This window comes from Trachemys scripta, chromosome 17 (genome assembly GCF_013100865.1).
Source record: "Trachemys scripta elegans isolate TJP31775 chromosome 17, CAS_Tse_1.0, whole genome shotgun sequence".
NCBI lineage: Eukaryota > Metazoa > Chordata > Testudines > Emydidae > Trachemys > Trachemys scripta.
The window spans coordinates 5531240-5550664 of record NC_048314.1 but is presented as its reverse complement, the minus strand read 5'-3'; the positions used below and the strand labels follow the sequence as shown (position 1 = coordinate 5550664).

General features: G+C 48.9%; 1 protein-coding gene across 3 annotated transcripts in view; it reads left to right on the top strand.

Annotated features, from left to right (window-relative positions):
- PNPLA7 (patatin like phospholipase domain containing 7) overlaps positions 1-19425 on the top strand; it is a gene marked incomplete in the record, with an annotated part of 370650 nt that overhangs the window by 232146 nt on the left and 119079 nt on the right. For all 3 annotated transcript variants that reach the window (XM_034793933.1, XM_034793931.1, XM_034793932.1), the window contains 1 exon segment: positions 7085-7203. In XM_034793933.1, the coding sequence (XP_034649824.1) occupies positions 7085-7203 (119 nt within the window).

The window sequence follows — 19425 nt, the reverse complement described above, 5'->3', positions numbered from 1 at the left end:
TGTCCTTTGGTTCACCCCCCTCTCCACATGGTTCTCCATAATGGACAAATGAGTTCTAGAGACAATCATCCGAGGTTGCAACCTTTAATTTCCTTTAGCTCCTATCCTCTGACAAGGATACTTACAAGCTACAGGGTCAAAGGATTACCCAGACACTGCCACCATGCTAAGAGCCGTGCAGCATCGTCTGAATATCAGGGCTATAAAGCACGTTCTCCCATCCATAACTTTCTATGGAATGTATTTTTTTCATAGATTCACACACACACACAAAATCAGAGGCTTCAGAGCAGTTGGGAACCTGAAATCCTTGAGCAGGCTCTAGCTCTTGGTGGGTACACTGTTATCTATTCTGGCACCTGTTCACCCGGGAGACTACATGTCTTCGATTGACCTCTCTCATATGGATCTCTGCTGCCACATACAAGATTCAGAGCCACTGATTAAGGGCCAACCCCCCTCATCTGTTGCTGCTTGGATGGGTCTTGTAGGTCCATCTGGGTCTGTTCCTAATTGCATTGTGTCTGTAAGGGATTAGGGAACATATCAATGAAGAAGAGAAATATTTGGCTTTTGCCTGTAAGTTAGTTGTCTTCAGTTATGCCTGTGCACTATCTGTGGCCCACCCTGCATTGGCCAGCATTAATGCTAACATGTAAACATTCTTAGAGGGAAACAAATGTACACACTTCAATTTTCTTATATTTTAAAAAGGAACTTGCATTATTTTTAGCTGTGTAAATTACAGCCTTCTGGGTGGGGGTTTGTGAGTGGGTCTTCGACACTGCAATATGAACAGCTTTGATCTGCCTCCTGATCTTCTAGGAGAAAACCACCCATCAGATGTGTGTCATAATATTTCTATGATCTTTACCTCCTACATGCAGACAGTACCAGTTGTGCAAGTGCAACTGTTGACAGCACTGGCATTAAAATCATTGCTTGTATTAAAGCCCAGACTCTTAATATCGTAGTAACATCATGTCTGTGATTACTGCTGTCCACATGCACCATTTTTCTGCCTTCCACCCTTTTGGCTTATGAACTCTGAATGCAGCTTATGGAAGCATCATCTGCTTTTGTTTATGTCTTGCATGCTGCAGTTTTTCATCAGGAGGAAACTCAAGAATCTTACTAATCTCAGTAATTAATTAGTGGAGATCTGTTGTGTTGGCTCATCAGCCCAGAGTTGAAGGTGTTTAGCAGGACCTTCCAATTGCTCATTTTGCTGTGAAACAGGTGCATCTGCTGTTTCTCTTCATGTTTTTATCAGATGCTTGAGTTCTTCTATTCTGGGTGGGAGGGAAAGTGTTAATGCATGAATGAAAGCTTCTGTTTTTCTTCTAGTAGTGTCCCTACGGGTGCTCCACTCTAGGTTTTCTAGCACCCCCTGCGCCTTTGATTAGAGATTTATCACAGCAATGTCCGTTTGGCCTGCATGTGTGCCCTAGTCAGCCTCGTGCCCCATGCCGTTGTTATATAGTACTGCGTGGGTGAAGCACCCTCAGTTCCTCAACCACCTCAACCTTAGATGGAGCTCTGGCAGTTGTTCCCATTGAGATTTCCTCAACTTGTCCTCATTTCTTGTGCTAATAGATAGTCTAAGGGCTTGTTTCCACTTACCAGGGGATTGATGCACGGCAGTCGATCCACCTAAAGAAGACCCGCTAAATCGACCACTGATTGGTCTCCCGTCAGCTCCGGTACATTATTCATGTAGGGGGAGTTGCGTAACTAAGGTCAACTTAGCCCCATAATGTAGACCTACCCTTAGTAGCTCTTAGCATGTGACTAATTAGTTGTAAGTAGTAGTAGTTTAAGCGTCCTAGTTTAAAAAAAATGTTTATTTTTCTTTCATATGTGTTATATATTATGGATACTAGATAGTAGTTATGCCTGGTTCTCCCAGCTTCAAACATTGTCTGTTATGCCAGGAGGTGATCCCGGTAAGTGACGGATACTCCCGCTGCATATGTTGACATGGGGGAATTGCACATTGCCCAGGAAAGCTACATCTGTCTGGCGCTGAAATCAAGAGCCTGGAAAAACATAGAGATAAAACTTCATTTCCTCATGATGGAGAGCTCTCTATGCCCAGCTTCTGACCCATGCCAAGGGACACCCCCTGTACTCTGGTCTCTGAGCAAATCTGCTGTCTCCACAATATTGGAGTCCCATATCTCTGGGTCACTAAGAGGAAGACCCAAGACTCCTCTCATAATTCCTTAAAGGCCCATGCCCCTGGATCATCAGGTAGAGAATCTACCTCAAAAAAACCAAGGTTGTCAGTGTCTTGAACCATTAAGGCACCATATGCTCTCCAGTCAGGTTACCCGCAAGGCAACTGGTTCCTCCGATACCAGGGCATCACTAGATTGAAAGATGACAAAGCCTTGGTCTGGAGAGATTGCACTGTTAGCAGACCGAGGTGGCAAGAAGAGCACCTCTGCTTCCTTGGTACCGAAGTTATGCTCAGAATAAAAAAGGACAAAGCCAGAGTCATCCTAAGAGTTCCGACCTGGCCCAGATTTCTTACCTGATTCAGCTGGCCGTTTGCTCTCAATCACTCTCCACGCTGCTCCTCATCTCCTCTCCCAGGAAAGCGAGATGATCCTTCACCCCAATCTCGCAGTGCTTTGTCTCAAACCATGGTTGATGGTTCATGGGATTAGAGGCAACCTGCTCAGAGGATGTAAAATTAGTACTATTGCACAGCAGGAAGCAGTCCACTCGCTGCACGTACTCTCAAAAATGGAGGAGATTTGTCTGTTGGTGTGACTTCAAATATATGCCACCAATGACCTCATTGCTGCTGGATATACTGGACTATGTCCTAACTCTAAAAAGCTTGGGACTCTCGATGAGCTCCATAAGAGTTTACCTGGCAGCCATCACGGCTTTCTACCCCACAATAAAGGGTTATTCCGTCTTTGCCCACCCAACCACAGCGAGATTCTTCAGCCAGTCCAATGCCCTACTCCTGTTTGGGACCTCAGTCGAGTCCTTAAATGCTTCACAAGACCCCCGTTTGAACCAACAGCTATCTGCTCGCTGCTCCATTTATCAATGAAGACAGCATTCCTGATAGCCATCATGTTGGCACAGCAGGTTGAGGAACTAGGAGCCCCGATTACATGCCCCCCTTTCACAGTAGTTTTTAAGGACAAGGCCATGCTGCAACCCCCTCAAAATTTTTACCCAAAGTTTCTTATGAGTTCCATATTAACCAACCCATTTACCTGCCTGTTTTCCACCCCACACTACATCTAGATAACCAGGAGGCACTGCTGCACACCCATGAAGTCAGGACAGGCCTTCTATCTGGACAGGACAAAGTCCTTCAGAACGACCCACAAGTTATTTGTTTCAGTAGCAGATAGTCAAAAGGGTCTGTAATCTCTAATCAAAAGCTTTCCAAGTGGAGATCAGCCTGTATTAATTCTTGCTACAAATCTTTCAATATTCAAACACCTTTGAATATATGCACTCATTCTATTAGGTCCATTTTCACATCTATGGCATTCCTCAAGAACGTGCCCATTATTGAAATACGTAAGGCCACCACTTGCTCACCTAACAGAATGCTATAACTCACAACTCTGCTGCTGATACTGTGTTTGGTTTGGCTGTACTTTCTTTGGTACTGTACTCTGAAGTCTCCCCCATCTTAGAGGGAACTGCTCAGAAGTCACTTAGAGTGCAGCACCCAAAGGGACACTGCTGGAAGAAGAAATAGTTCCTCATCCTGTGCAATCACTGTGGTTATTCGAGATGTGGCCCCCTACAGGCACTCCACTACCTGTCCTCCTTCCCCTCTGCTTCAGAGTTCTCTGCTGTGGAGCTTGGCAGTAGAGAAGGAACTGAGGGCAGTTCTATAACAACGGCACAGGGCACAAGACTGACTAGCACACATGTGCAGGTGACACGGACACTGCTATGAAATATCTCCAGTCAATGCGCACCTAGATTGGAGCTCCCATAGGGACACACATCTTGAAGAACCACAGTTACTGCACAGGGTGAGTAACCATTTCTTATGTGAAAGATTTTACTTTTGGAGTTGTCTGATAACTTAGGGTTGTTTTGTCCTGAAATATTGAGAGCTGAACAAATACAGTAAACAAACCACATGGGACATATGGTGAGCTATTAAGATACCAGGAAAAACAACAAGGAGTCCTTGTGGCACCTTAGAGACTAACAAATTTATTTGGGCATAAGCTTTTGTGGGCTAAAACCCACTTCATCAGATGCATGGAGTGAAAAATACAGTAAATAGAATATATATATCATAGCACATGAAAAGATGGGAGTTGCCTTACCAAGTGGGGGGTCAGTGCTAACGAGCCAATTCAATTAAGGAGCCCAGCCCCACTTTGCCCCCAGCTCTGCTCCAGCCCAGCCATAGCCCTGACTCCCAGGCCAGCTGTGGCTATGCCACGGGTCTTTTATTCCAATGTAAAGATACCCTAAAATTCTTTGAATAGATGCTGGGTACAAAAGTGCTTTCAATGTATCCGTAGCTTCCTTGGCTCTAGATACTGAGAGCCCCCTTCTCCCTGGGCAACCCTTTGCCAGGTAATTAGAGAGCCAGCAAGCAGGCTTCCCCCACTACCTGAACCCACTATTTATTAGTTCCTTTGTTTTCTGGGAACAGAACCTTGATCCAGATGAGTGAGATTTGCGTAAGTGATAAGAGAGGTTTGCAATATCCCAGCTGCACTGTGCTTGTCATAAAATTAAAGCAACTTTAATTTGTGTAATGTCTTCCATGTCAAAGGCATCTCCAGGTGCTTCCCAGAGTTAAATAATAAATGGCCGAGGGAAAAAAGGAATGGAAAGATACATGCAGGGGAGGGGAGAGATTTTCAGATAAAAAGAAATGGAAGAGAGCTGATGAAGCAAAGGAACAGGGGAGTTTTTCTGTGCAGTTGGAGCTGCAGACAAGGTGGTGCTTGCCTGGGCAGTTGCAAGACAGTATGAAGGAATGGAGGCAAACATTCAGCGACGGGAGGAGCAGAGAAGAGGGGCAAGGACAGGGTAGGCTGATGGTGCCTGACCTTGGAGCAGTGTTCTGAAACGAATGCGGAGAATTTGAGGTTGGGGTAAAGTTGTTGCACTTATTTGTACAAGTGTGAAATTGGTTAGCAGTACCATGCACATACTAGAGACTTTGAACTTGGTGAGCCTATATTGAAAATTATTGTAAGAACTGTGGCAACAGGAGATGAAGGTCTGAATGAGGATCCAAGCAGTGGTGGACACAGGCATTGTTCCACAGATACTAAGAAGCAGATATACAGATATAGAAAATGTGGAAGATATAGAAAAGTGTACAAATTGAAGGCATGTAAAAGGTCTGGGAAGAGGAGATATATAGTGTGCCCCTAGGTTGCTTGTAGGATTGTTTTTCAGGGACACTTGAAGTGGTTAAGGCATGTTATTGTTAGTGAAATTAGACATTTGTTACTATTTTGAACAATTGAAGCTCTACAAATCCAGGTCCCTGTCCAGGACAGGAATGTTCCTAGTGGTGATAATTGGTAGCTTCTTGAAGAATGAAGTCTCTGTTCAAACACACATGATCTTCCTCCCAAGGGCAGCTTCCTCATTTAGAGTATACCATAGCTGCAAGTGAAGATGTAATTGTAGCATGCGTAGATGGAACAAGATGAAAACTAGCCCGGGTAACAATAGCAGTGAAGACCAGTGGCACAGGCTTCAGCACAGGTTAGCAACCTGAGGATGTATCCAAGGTCCCTGGTGGGCCTGTACTTAGGCTAGCTGCCCCAAGTACAAGCCTGTGCCATCATGTCTTCACTTGTGTTGTTACTTGTGTGTGACCCCCAAGAGCCCCTTCATGCCCTCTGGCAGGGGGCCCACTATACAGTAACTTTTGTCAGGCCTGACACACTCAGAAACCCAACACACTGTCGTCATAATATGTATCCAAAGGATATCATGTACAGTATTGTATGTAAACTGGTGATGCATTGTGTGTAATGAATTATGTATGTGCTGGAAGTATGTTCTTCAGATGTGTTTGGACGGCAGTGCATAAACCCAGTCTACCCTAGACAAAGGAATGTGCATTGACCAGTCTGTCCGGCTTGCTTGCAGGCAGAGGACAATGAAAGCACATGTACATGTAAGATAATCACAGCAATCAAGTTAACAAGGGGAAGATAGCTTAGTGAGCACGCTAGGGGACAGAGTCTGTATCCCCAGGAAGTCTTTCTGGCTCTTGAGGAAAGACAGTGGACTTTGGGGAAATATAAGGAGACCATCATTTAGGGAACAAAAGAGACAGCACCCTCTGATTCTGTGAACATTGGATCCTCTTGCCAGAAGGATTGGAGATGCTGGTGGCTTGAGGTAAATGAGAAAGCTGTTTAGGTAAAGTTAGTAGTAGACATTGGAAAGCATGTTTCATATTGTTTTGTTAGTAGCCATGCCTGTCTATTTTCTCTTGCTAAGTATCACTTACATCTCTGTTCTTAGTTGTACTATAAATCATCTCAGTACTGTTATATTGAAGTCAATGTGAGTCTTTAGCTAAGCTAGCAGACTGGTGTGTGCTGTGTCTCTTTGGAGACAGGGAACTTAACTTCTATGAGTGTCTAGTGAGAGGGACAGCATGCTCCATGGAGATGTGTCTGGGGAACTTAGGAATTGGGAAGTCACTGATTGTTACCTGCAAGACAGGGTTTAGATTGGTAGAGTGTTGAGGAGTTGGCTGGCAAGGCAGACAGGCTGCAGTGTCAGGGAGCTGACACACATGCTAATCTCCAGCAAAGTTCATGCTCACACTTGCTAAGGCAGAGTGCTAACACGGTGGCTTGTGGTTCTGGACTGCCATGAAGAGAGCATCTAGTGGTGGCTAGATTAAAGCCAGCATGGGGATCCTACCCGTGCTACAGTTATTCCTTCACTTGAATCAAGCTAGCACAGGTAACAATGGTAGTGAAGATTTGGCTATTGTTACAGTGTTAGCTTTAATCTAGCTATGTCTACCTACTTCCTAATGGTGCATTGCACATGTGTGATAAACCATGCTCTAAATTGCCCTTTCTCTGCCCTGCAGATAGAAATGTATGAACGAGTATTTCAGAAACCACCAGACCGTCACTCTGACTTCTCTCGACTAGCCCGTGTTTTGACTGGAAATGCTGTAGCCCTAGTGCTCGGAGGTGGTGGAGCCAGGTAAGTCCCATATGGTTGTTCTGTGTACTCTGATAAGGCCTCTTACCAGACGTGATGCAACATTGTCATCAGGTTGTATTCTGAAATGATCCTATGGGTTGAGACACAGTCTGGAAAATCACACTTGTCCTGTGAACCCTGGGGCAGGTGGTGACTTCTACACTTCCTGCACATATGCGTGAAGCATCTGGCACTGATCACTCTCGGAAGACAGGATATGGAGGGCTAGCTGGACCTTTAGTCTGTCCCAGTATGGACATTTTTATGTTCTTGTGAGCACCTATGTAGGGGAGACTCAGGAGATGCTGTCATCATTGGCTGTAAGTGTGGATTTATGCAACAGAAACCACAAATGTTTTGGCTTGTTCCAAAGGGAGAATTCTCTCTTCCCTATTCTCTTCTGTCTATTGGCATATGACAGAGGGAAGCACGGAGACTTTCTCGCCGCTTTTGGCTTGCAGTGACGTAGAATCATAGAATATCAGGGCTGGAAGGGACCTCGGGAGGTCATCTAGTCCAACCCCCTGCTCAAAGCAGGACCAATTCCCAACTAAATCATCCCAGCCAGGGCTTTGTCAAGCCTGACCTTAAAAACCTCTAAGGAAGGAGATGCCACCACCTCCTTAGGTAACCCATTTCAGTGCTTCATCACCCTCTTAGTGAAAAAGGTTTTCCTAATATCCAACTGTCATAACTATAAAGGGAAGGGTAACAGCTCTCCTGTGTACAATACTATAAAATCCCTCCTGGCCAGAGACTCCAAAATCCTTTTACCTGTAAAGGGTTAAGAAGCTCAGGTAACCTGGCTGACACCTGACCCAAAGGACCAATAAGGGGACAAGATACTTTCAAATCTTGGAGGGGGAAGGCTTTTGTTTGTGCTCTTTGTTTTGGGGGGAGTTCGCTCTTGGGACTAAGAGGGACCAGACATCAATCCATGCTCTCCAAATCTTTCTGAACAAGTCGCTCATATTTCAAACTTGTAAGTACAGCCAGGCTAGGCGTGTTAGTTTTATCTTTGTTTTCTCAACTTGTAAATGTACCTTTTGCTAGGGTGTTTACCTCTGTTTGCTGTAACTTTGAACCTAAGGCTAGAGGGGGTTCCTCTGGGCTCTTTAAGTTTGATTACCCTGTAAAGTTATTCTTCTTCGAGTGATTGTTCACGTCCATTACACATTAGGTGTGCGCGCGCCGCATGCATGGACGTTGGAAACTTTTTCCCTTAGCGGCTCCCGTTGGGCCAGCTCTAGGGTATATATATCCCTGCAGGCCCGACCCCCTCAGTTCCTTCTTACCGTCCGTGGCGGCGTTGGAACAACTCTGTCTCTCGTCTGAGAGTGTCCCTTAGCATAGTCATTAGTGTTATCTTCACAGTTATCAGTTCTTTAGTTGTTAGTGTTAAGCTAGTAGTTAACAGTTCTTTAGAAGTACCTAAGCTCTCGTGGTAGGTGTTTGGTCAACCCCGGCACCGGCCCTGCGCGGCGGGGCATGCCGCACGCCCAAGGCTTCAAGGCTTGTGCCACATGCCGTAAGCCTATGCCATTGAGCAACCCTCACGACTCGTGTCTCCGTTGCCTGGGGGAAACACACCAAAAAGAGCGCTGCAAAATCTGTAAGGCCTTTAAGCCCAGGACTAAGAAAGAAAGAGACTTTTGCCTTAAGCAGCCCTCCACTTCGACAGCACCATCTGCCTCGGTGCGGAGCGCCCCAGCATCGATCCGGGACCCGGCGCCAGCGGGACACCCGAAGCCCACGGCACCGATTCAGCGAGGACACTTACGGCACCGGTCGTCTTCGCCGCCGAAATCAAAGGGCCAACCCAAGGCCCGAGGACGCTCCCCGCCTAAGAGAGCAGCGCCAGCGAAGACCTCGAGTGCGCCTAAGGCCGTTAGGGCCCCGGCACAGGTCCCGGTGTCAGTGGCTCCGGCACCGAAAGGCCCGTCGAGCCCCGGGATAGGCGCGTCGAGTGAGGGGGAAGGGCTGGAGGAGCTCTTGGAACAGCCCTCCACTCCGGACACATTTGAGGCAGCAAAGGACCTCATTGAATTGTCCATTGAGGGCCCTCCACAAACTAAGGACGCTCCGCCGAGACTGCCATCCCGAGACAAGCCGGCAATGGTGCGCCCATCACGGTCGCCATCTTGGCACCATTCACGGCACTGGTCCCGGTCGAGTTCCGCCTCGGTGGACTCCTAGTTGCCCTCTGCGCAGAAAGCACTACAGCCGTCGGGCCTCAATAAGCGGACGGCACCGACCCAGCAGCTATACTCGAGTCGGCACCAGGACGCGTCGGTTACACGATCCCCGAGACCGACCACCCGTAGTCGTTCCCGGTCCCGTGGTCACCGGTACCGATCCAGGTCCAGATCGGCGAGACGCTACTCCAGGTCCCGGTCACGGAGACACTACTCTACTACCGAGGCACCGTCCCACGGCACCGCCGTGGCCTTCAAGATCACCGTCCGTGGTGTCGGAGACTGGTACGGCGGGTATGCCCACAGGACACAGGCCAGTAGAAACTACGAAGCCTCTTGTCATCCTCAATGGGGCCAGCCAGGCCAATGGCCATTCTGGGCACCCTGGGCCTACCACCAGCAAGGCCCCCCATCCAGGGCCTCGAGATCTGGGCCATCAGGGTACCGGTCCCGCTCTTCGCAGTACCGCCCGCCCTCTCGCAAGGAGGCAACGATCTCCAGACCGCAGGAGTGGACTCGGCACCGAGCACGGTACCGTCTCAGTCCCACGCCGTGGGACAGGCCCCAGAGGAGCAACCAATCGATGACGTGTTGCAGGAAGGCGAAGATGGGCAAAAGGCCCCGACCTCTTCCTCCTCGCCGGACGAAGCCGTGGCGGGCACAACAGTGTCTGGGCCTCCCCCGATTGATCATCGGGCGCACCCGGACCTGCTCCGCCATGTAGCCCTCAATCTGGGCTTGCAGGCAGAGGAGACCGTAGAGCAGGAGGACCCCATGGTCAACATCCTGAGCCCGGAAGGCCCCTCCAGAATCGCTCTCCCGATTATAAGGACGGTCCAGTCTAACTACAAAACGGTATGGCAAACACCGGCCTCCAGTGCACCGACTGCAAGGGGCGTGGAGAGGAAATACTTCGCCCCATCTAGAGGGTTTGACTTCCTCTTTTCGCACCCGTCTCCTTTTTCGCTGGTAATCTCTGCGGTCAACGAACGAGAGCGTCATGGCCAGCAAGCCCCTGCACCCAAGGCCAAGGAGGCGAAATGCTTGGACTTGTTCGGGAGGAAGGTCTACTCGCCTGGGGGCCTCCAGCTGAGGATCGCTAATCAGCAGGCGATTCTGAACAGACACAACTTTAATTCTTGGGCATCAGTCTCCAAGTTTAAAGAATCCCTGCCTCCGGACGCACAACCAGAGTTCACAGCCCTAGTGGACGAAGGGATGGCGGTGGCCAAAACTTCGTTGCAGGCCTCCCTTGACTCCGCTGACGCAGCTGCTAGGACAATCGCGTCAGGGGTAGTGATGAGGCGCTCGGCATGGTTACAGGCTTCAGGCCTTCCGCCAGAGGTGCAGACCACCCTGCAGGACCTTCCGTTTGAAGGGTCAGGCTTGTTTTCAGATCAAACGGATGCCAGGCTACATAGCCTCAAGGACTCGCGAGCAACCCTAAAGTCGTTGGGAATGCATACCCCAGTGACACAGCGGAAACCCTTTAAGCCCCAGCCACCCTCGTCCTCGGCAAGAACCGTACCGCCATCATGGCAGAGATAACAGGCGGTGACGTAACAATACGCCTAACCAAGGCCAAGGTTATGGCCAAGGCAAGCCGCAGCCAGGAAGTAAACCAGGCTTTTTAAGCTACGCTCGAGGACAGCGTACCACATTCCATTCCGGATCCACCTCTATGTTTCAGGGACCGCCTGTCCCATTTCTACCGTGCATGGTCGCACATAACATCGGACCGCTGCGTCCTGCGCACGGTGAAGGTGTGCTATACCCTTCAGTTCTCCTCGCCCCCTCCCTTCCATCCTCCTTCCCTGTCCCTCTTCAGGGACCCCTCTCACGAGCAACTTCTCATGCAGGAGGTGCAGACCCTCCTCACAGTGGAAGCAGTGGAAGAGGTCCCACCAGATCTAAGGGGAAAAGGATTCTAGTCCAGGTATTTCCTGATTCCCAAGGCAAAAGGGGGCCTCCGTCCCATTTTGGACCTGCGCGGACTAAACAAGTTTCTGGTCAGAACACGTTTCCGTATGGTCTCCCTTGGAACTATTATCCCATCCCTGGATCCGGGGGATTGGTACGCTGCCCTCGATATGAAAGATGCATATTTTCACATCGCCATCCGCCCGGCCCACCGGCGGTTCCTGCGCTTCACCATCAACCGGCGCCATTTTCAATTTACAGTCCTGCCCTTCGGCCTAGCAACGGCACCACGAGTGTTCACGAAATGCATGTCCGTGGTAGCAGCCTTTCTTCGGAAGAGAAGGATGCACGTGTACCCGTACTTGGATGACTGGCTCCTCGCGGGCAGGTCAGAGGCCGAGGTCCGCTCCCCCGTGACGTGGCCTTACAGGTGTTCGGCAGGCTCGGCCTACTGGTCAACGTGCCCAAGTCCATGCTAATTCCCACGCAGAGACTGGACTTCATAGGTGCAGTCCTGGACTCGGTGACGGCGTGGGCAAGTCTTCCAGAGTCGCGGTTCTTGGCCATTCAAGGGGTCGTAAGCTCCGTCCAGCAATTTCCCACGACTACGGCAAGGTGCTGCATGCAGCTCCTGGGGCACATGGCAGCCTGCACACACGTAATCAGACATGCCCGCCTAAGGCTCAGGCCATTGCAGTTGTGGCTACCCCAAACATATCGCCCCTACAGAGACCCCTTGGACCTGGTGGTGACGATCCCGGCTCGGGTATTAAGCTCCCTCCGCTGGTGGCTCGATCAACAGCAGGTTTGCAAAGGGATCCCCTTCGCTGCCCCACAACCCACTCTGACGTTAGTAACAGATGCATCGGACCTGGGTTGGGGGGCGCACCTGGGGGAACTGCGGACCCAGGGGTTGTGGTTCAGGGAAGACAGGTTGCTTCACATCAATCTGAAGGAGCTGAGGGCGGTTCGCCTCGCCTGTCAGACCTTCCACGCCACCATGGGAGGTCACAGCATGTCAGTTCTGACGGACAACACTACCGCCATGTTCTACATAAATAAGCAGGGCGGGTCCTGGTCCTCTCCCCTCTGTCACGAGGCATTCCGCCTATGGGACTTCTGTATAGCCCATTCGGTCCATCTAATCGCAGCGTATCTCCCAGGAGTCCAAAACAGGTTAGCAGACCGCCTCAGCCGATCCTACCACATGCACGAATGGGCTTTGAGGCGGGACATCCTGCATTTAATCTTCCAGAGGTGGGGTTTTCCCGGGTGGATCTATTCGCCACCAAGGACAACAGACAATGCCCTCAGTTTTGCTCTTTCCAGAACCTCAGCCCGGGGTCGTTGGCAGATGCCTTCACGATTCCGTGGGGAGGGAGCCTGAGGTACGCCTTTCCTCCGTTCCTGCTCATCCACAAGGTCCTCCTCAAGACCCGCAGGGACAAGGCGACAATCATCCTCATCGCCCTGGCGTGGCCACGATAGCATTGGTTCACGACCCTGCTGGAATTGTCCATAGCTGTCCTGATTACCCTCCCCCTCCATCGCGACCTCGTCACACAGGCCAGGGGTCGCCTGCTCCACCTGAACCTACCGTCGCTACATCTCACGGCGTGGTATCTCTCTGGCTGAATGATGCGGAACACAGGTTCTCCCACCAGGTCCAGCAAATTCTCCTTGGTAGTAGGAAGCCCTCCACAAGAGCAACCTACCTGGCCAAATGGAAGAGGTTCTCCCACTGGTGCGAGCCTCAGCACATACAGCCTCTGCAGGCCTCAGTCCCATCAATTCTGGACTACTTACTGCACCTCAAGCATCAAGGGCTCGCCCCCGCCTCAATTAAAGTGCATCTGGCTGCCATATCGGTGTTCCATCCGGGGGAGTTGGGAGTGTCAGTGTTCTCCAACCCCACAATAGCCCGATTCCTCAAGGGACTGGAGAGGGTGTTTCCCTATTCGCGCCCACCAGTCCCCGCGTGGAATCTGAACGTGGTCCTAACTAAGCTCATGGGGCCCCCCTTTGAACTCCTAGCCGCTTGCTCCCTCACACATCTTTCGTGGAAGGTGGCAATTCTCGTGGCCATCACATCGGCCAGGAGGGTATCGGAATTGAGGGCCCTCACTTCGGAACCCCCTTATACAGTTTTTCATAAGGATAAGGTGCAACTAAGGCCGCATCCTAAATTCCTTCCAAAAGTGGTCTCGCAGTTTCACATGGGGCAAGACATTTGTCTACCAGTGTTCTTCCCTAAGCCCCATTCAGACGCTAGCCACTGCAGCCTGCATACCCTCGATGTTCGGAGGGCCTTGGCGTTTTATCTGGAGCGGACCAGGTCGTTCTGCAAAACACCTCAGCTGTTTATTGCCGTTGCGGAACGTATGAGAGGCCTACCTATCTCGACACAACGCTTGTCAGCATGGATTGTGCGTTGCATACGCACGTGCTATGAGCTCGCCAACGTACCAGCCCCAGAGATCCGGGCTCACTCGACTAGGGCCCAAGCATCCTCGGCGGCTTTCTTGGCGCAGGTTCCGATCCAGGAAATCTGTAAAGCGGCCACCTGGTCATCCATGCATACTTTCACAGCCCACTACGGGATCCATCATCAGACCAGAGAGGACGCAGTGGTTGGCAGGGCTGTGCTACAATCAGTTTTACCTTGACTCCTACCCGCCTCCAATGGTAAGCTTGTGAGTCACCTAATGTGTAATGGACGTGAACAATCACTCGAAGAAGAAAAACGGTTACTTACCTTCTGTAACTGTTGTTCTTTGAGATGTGTTGTTCACGTCCATTACACTTCCCACCCTCCTTCCCCTCTGTTGGAGTCACCGGCAAGAAGGAACTGAGGGGGTCGGGCCTGCAGGGATATATATACCCTAGAGCGGGGCGCCACTCTGGCAGGGTGGGGGCCCTGCTGGCCCGACGGGAGCCGCTAAGGGAAAAAGTTTCCAATGTCCGTGCACGCGGCGCACGCACACCTAATGTGTAATGGACGTGAACAACACATCTCGAAGAACAACAGTTACAGAAGGTAAGTAACCGTTTTTTTTTCCATCCTGATTTACAGAGACAATTTTTACGTTTTTCTTTAATTAAAAGCCTTCTTTTTAAGAACCTGATTGATTTTTCCTTGTTCTAAGATCCAAGGGGATTGATCTGGACTCACCAGGAATTCGTGGGGAGAAAGGGAAGGGGGGGGGAGGAATGATTAATTTCTCCTTGTTTTAAGATCCAAAGGGTTTTGGATCAGTGTTCACCAGGGAGTTCGTAGAAGAGTCTCTCAAGGCTACCCAGGGAAGGGAGTTAGCCCATTGGGAGTAGTGGCAGCGGACCAGATCAAAGCTGGTAGTTAAGCTTAGAAGTTTTCAAGCAGGCCCCCACATCTGTACCCTAAAGTTCAGAGTGGGGAAGGAGCCTTGACACCAACGTAAACCTCCCCCACTTCAACTTGAGACCATTACTCCTTATTCTGTCATCTGGTACCACAGAGAACAGTCTAGATCCATCCTCTTTGGAACCCCCTTTCAGGTAGTTGAAAGCAGCTATCAAATCCCCCCTCATACTTCTCTTCTGCAGACATGTTAATCCCTGCATGGATCCTTATTTTTGGAAACAGCATTTCAAAACTTTCCAAAGCCATTAATTAAAAATTCTTGCAGCAAGGAATGACTCGTACCCTAATGGGAAATTATGTTGGTGTTTACAGTATTCAAAACCTCTGCCTCATCTTTGCTTGTGAGAGGTTTCCTGTAGCAGAAAGGGCAGAACACCCACCTGGAGTTCTTCCCTTTAGAATTCTGGCCAAAGTCCCAGTAGGCTTTTAGAAATAGATCACCACCTGCACTTTTTTTTGCAGTTTCTTCCAAAATAATTCTGTTCTTTGAGAACTTTCTCCTGAGGCAAACATTCTGCAAAGGAGAGTTGCAAGGTCCTGTGGTTCAAGAAGTCTGTGCCCCAACCCCCTACCCCATCCCTGAGCCCACCCCCAACCCAGAGCCCCTCCTGCACCCCAAACCCTTCATCCCTGGCTCCACCCCAGAGCCTGCACCCCCAGCCCTGAGCCCTGACCCCCACCCCAACCCCCTCCCCCATCCCTGATCCCCCCCCAACCTGGAGCCCCTCCGGCACCCCAAACCCTTCATCCCTGGCTCCACCCCAGAGCCTGCACCCCCAGCCCTGAGCCTCTCCTGCACCCCAAACCCCTTCCACAACTCAGAGCCCCCTCCCACACCCTGAACCCCTCATTCCCAGCCGAACCCCTCAGCCCTCACCCCCGCACCTCAACCCTCCCCAGCCCTGAGTCCCTCCTACACCCTAAACCCCTCGTCCCCAGCTCCATTGGGTCACAGGCATCAATACTTTTCTTCAACTGGGTCCCCAGAAAAAAAGTTAGAAAACCACTGATCTAGTCTAACCCCCTGCCAAGATGCAGGATTTGTTTTATCTAAGCCATCCAAGGCAGATGGCTATTCAGCCTCCTTTTGAAAACATCCAATGAAGGAGCTTCCACAATCTCCCTAGGCAGTCTATACCATTGTCCTGCTGTTCTGACAGGTAGGAAGTTTTTCCTGAGATTTAATCTGAATCTACTATGCTGTAGTTTGAACCCAGTCCCTCTTGTCCTGCCTCTGTGGCAAGAGAGAACAACATTTCTCCATCTTTTTATGGCAACCTTTCAAGTATTTAAAGACCACTACCATGTCCCCCCTCAATCTCCTCTTTTCCAAACTAAACATTGCCAGTTCCTTCAGCCTTTGCTCATATGGCTTGCATTCCATCCCTCTGATCATCTTTGTTGCTCGCCTCTGGATCCTTTCCAGTTTCTCCACATCCTTTCTATCCATTGGTGACCAAGGTTGGACACAGTCCTCCAGCTGAGGCCTAACCAGCGCCGAGTAGAACGGTACTATCACCTCCCGTGACTTACATTCTATGCCTCTGTTAAAGTAACCTAAAATTGCATTTGCTATTATTGTGATAGCATCACATTGCTGACACATGTTGAGGTGTGATCCACCAAAGCTCCCAGATCCTTCTCAGCAGTGCTGCTGCGAAGCCAGTTATCCCCCATTTTGTATTTTTGTATTTGGTTTTTCTTACCTAAGTGTAGCACCTTACATTTGGCTTTGTTGAATTTCATTTTGCTGTCTATAGCCCAAATTCTCCAGTTTGTCAAAAACCCACTGAATTTTACCTCTGTCTTCTAAGGTATTGGCAACCCCCCCAGCGTTTGTGTCATCTGCAGATTTGATCAGTATGCTCTCTCTTCATTGTCCCTCCATCCTTAGAGGTTTTTAAGGCCCGGCTTGACAAAGCCCTGGCTGGGATGATTTAGTTGGTGTTGGTCCTGCTTTGAGTAGGGGTTTGGACTAGATGACCTCCTGAGATCTCTTCCAACACTAATCTTCTATGATTCTATGATTCCTACATCCAGATCATTAATAAAGCTGTTAAAGCACATGTGACCCAGCACAGATCCCTGTGGAACCCCACTGGAGACCTCCCTCCAATCCGATATCATTCTATTAATAGTTACTTTTTGTTTGTAGATGTTTAACCAATTATGTATCCACTTAATGGTAGTTCTGCTGAGCCCACATTTCTCCAGCTTACTTATCAGAATGTCATGTGGGATTTGTCAAAAACCTTGCTGAAGTCCAGGTATATTATGTCTACTGCATTCCCCCTATCCACCAAATCAGTTACCTTGTCAAAGAAGGAAATCAAGTTGGTTTGGCTTGATTTGTTCTTGGTAAATCTATGGTGGCTGTTAGTGATCACCCCTTCATTCTCCAGGTATGCGCGCAAATAGAATGTTTTATACGTTGCCATGGTAGCGTCCCAGGTATTGAAGTCAGGCTGACTGGTCTATAGTTTCCGGGCTCCTCCTTTTTCCCCTTTTTAAAGATGGTCACTACATTAACCCTTCTCCAGTTTTCTGGGGCCTCTCCTGTCATCCATGAGTTTGTAAATATTATTGCCATGTATATTTCCTTGGTGACATGCCCCTCCTTCCATTTCCTGGATGGATCCCTTTTTAGATAGCTAAAAAGCTCCTTGTGCAGCCACATTGGCCTCCTCTGGCTCTTCTTATCTTTCCTCTGCGTGGGATTAGCTTGAGCCTCTAGTATTACATCTTTTAGGAACTGCCAACCCCCTTCAATTCCTTTTCTTCCTAATTGGTCTTTCCACGGGACCTTGCCTGCTATTTCTCTGAGTCTGTTGAAATCCACCTTTCTGAAGTCCAGTGTCCTTGTTTTGCTGTTCTCATGGCCCCTTTCCATAGGATCTTGAATTTTATCAGTTCATGATTACTTCCTCCCAAGTTCCCGACTACCTTTCACATTCACAACTAATTCATCCCTGTTGGTCAAACCACATCCAAAATGGATGCCTCAACATTCTGAATCAGAAAGCTGTCCCCTACACATGCTAAAAGAATTTGCAGAACATACTATGTTTTGCGGCAGTAGTCTTCCAACAGATATCTAGGAAGTTAAAATCCCCCATTATTACTAGCTCATGTATGTTAGCTAATCTTGTTCCTACTTGAAGAGTGACTCATCACCTTCCTCTTCCTGATTTGGTGGTCTATATGGGTATGTCTACACTACCCGCCGGATCGGCAGGTAGTGATCGATCTATCGGGGATTGATTTATCACGTGTAGTGTAGACGCGATAAATCGATCCCCGATCGCTCTCCGTCGACTGCTGAACTTCAGCTCGGCGAGAGGCGGAAGAAAAGTCAACGGGGGAGCCGCGGCCGTCGATCCCGCGCCACGAGGACGCGAAGTAAGTAATTCTAAGTCGATCTAAGATACGTCGAGTTCAGCTGCGCTGTTCTCGTAGCTGAAGTTGCGTATCTTAGATCAATCTCTCCCCCCCCCAAGTGTAGACCAGGCCTAAGAGACCGTAACATCGCTGCTGAGATTCATTTTATTTAAAGGTAGCCATCCTGCAACAAAAATATTTCAGGAGCAGACTTCAAAGAGAAACTGCGGAGCTTCAGTTCATTTGCAAATTTGACACCATCAGCTCAGGATTAAACAAAGACAGTGAATGGCTAGCCAACTACAAAAGCAGTTTCTCCTCCCTTGACATTCACACCTCAACTGCTAGAAGAGGGCCTCATCCTCCCTGATTGAACTAACCTCGTTATCTCTAGACTGATTCTTGCCTGCATATTTATACCTGCCTCTGGAAATTTCTACTACATGCATCTGACGAAGTGGGTATTCACCCACAAAAGCTTATGCTCCAATACGTCTGTTAGTCTATAAGGTGCCACAGGACTCTTTGTCGCATTTTATTCCTTCTTGCCCCGCATCTATGCACTCACACCCCTCTTATAAATAGTAACTTGGACATTTCTGCTCTCATGACTCATAGGAAATTATTGACAATCAGAATCATAAAGCATGTTATGGTCTATTTAAAAACCTGGAAATGTCATACTTTTGTCCATAGGCCAGTGTATTCATGGAGGGAGTATTCAGCGTAATGAAGGTTAGAATTTTCCTGTCTCCTGTACAGTCATCTAATGTTCTAGCTGCCAGCCCCTAAAGCTTTATTCTTAGTGTCAGTTAAGAATCATTATCTTGCTCACCCACACAGTTTTCTGACCTGGAGTAGTTCATTTTCTCTTATTTATTAACATGTTAAATATCATCCTTCCTAGGTCTCTTGCATACTATTGAAACACTGAGAGGTGAGAAAGAGGAGAGCATTAGCTATGCTTGGGGAGCCAAGGAGAGATTTTATTCTGTTAGATATTTTAGACCTGAGGATTTCTTGCTATAAAGTGGAGAGCACTCATTTTGTTACGTGATATTTTATGTTGCTTTTCTACACCACAAGGCCCGTGTCACTCCAGAATATTGTATGATCTTATATACTCTACTCCAGAATACCATGATCCTCTTGGAATTTTACTGTTCCAAACAAAGCCCACAGCCCAGGTGCATGGAAAATTACTGGCCCAAGATGGGGTCCAGGGTCACATAAACATATAACATGCCGTACATGCTTTGATGACTCTCAGAGGCAGCCATTGCCTATATTCTTTCTGAGGTGTCCATCTAGTGAGGAGGGCTTTAAACT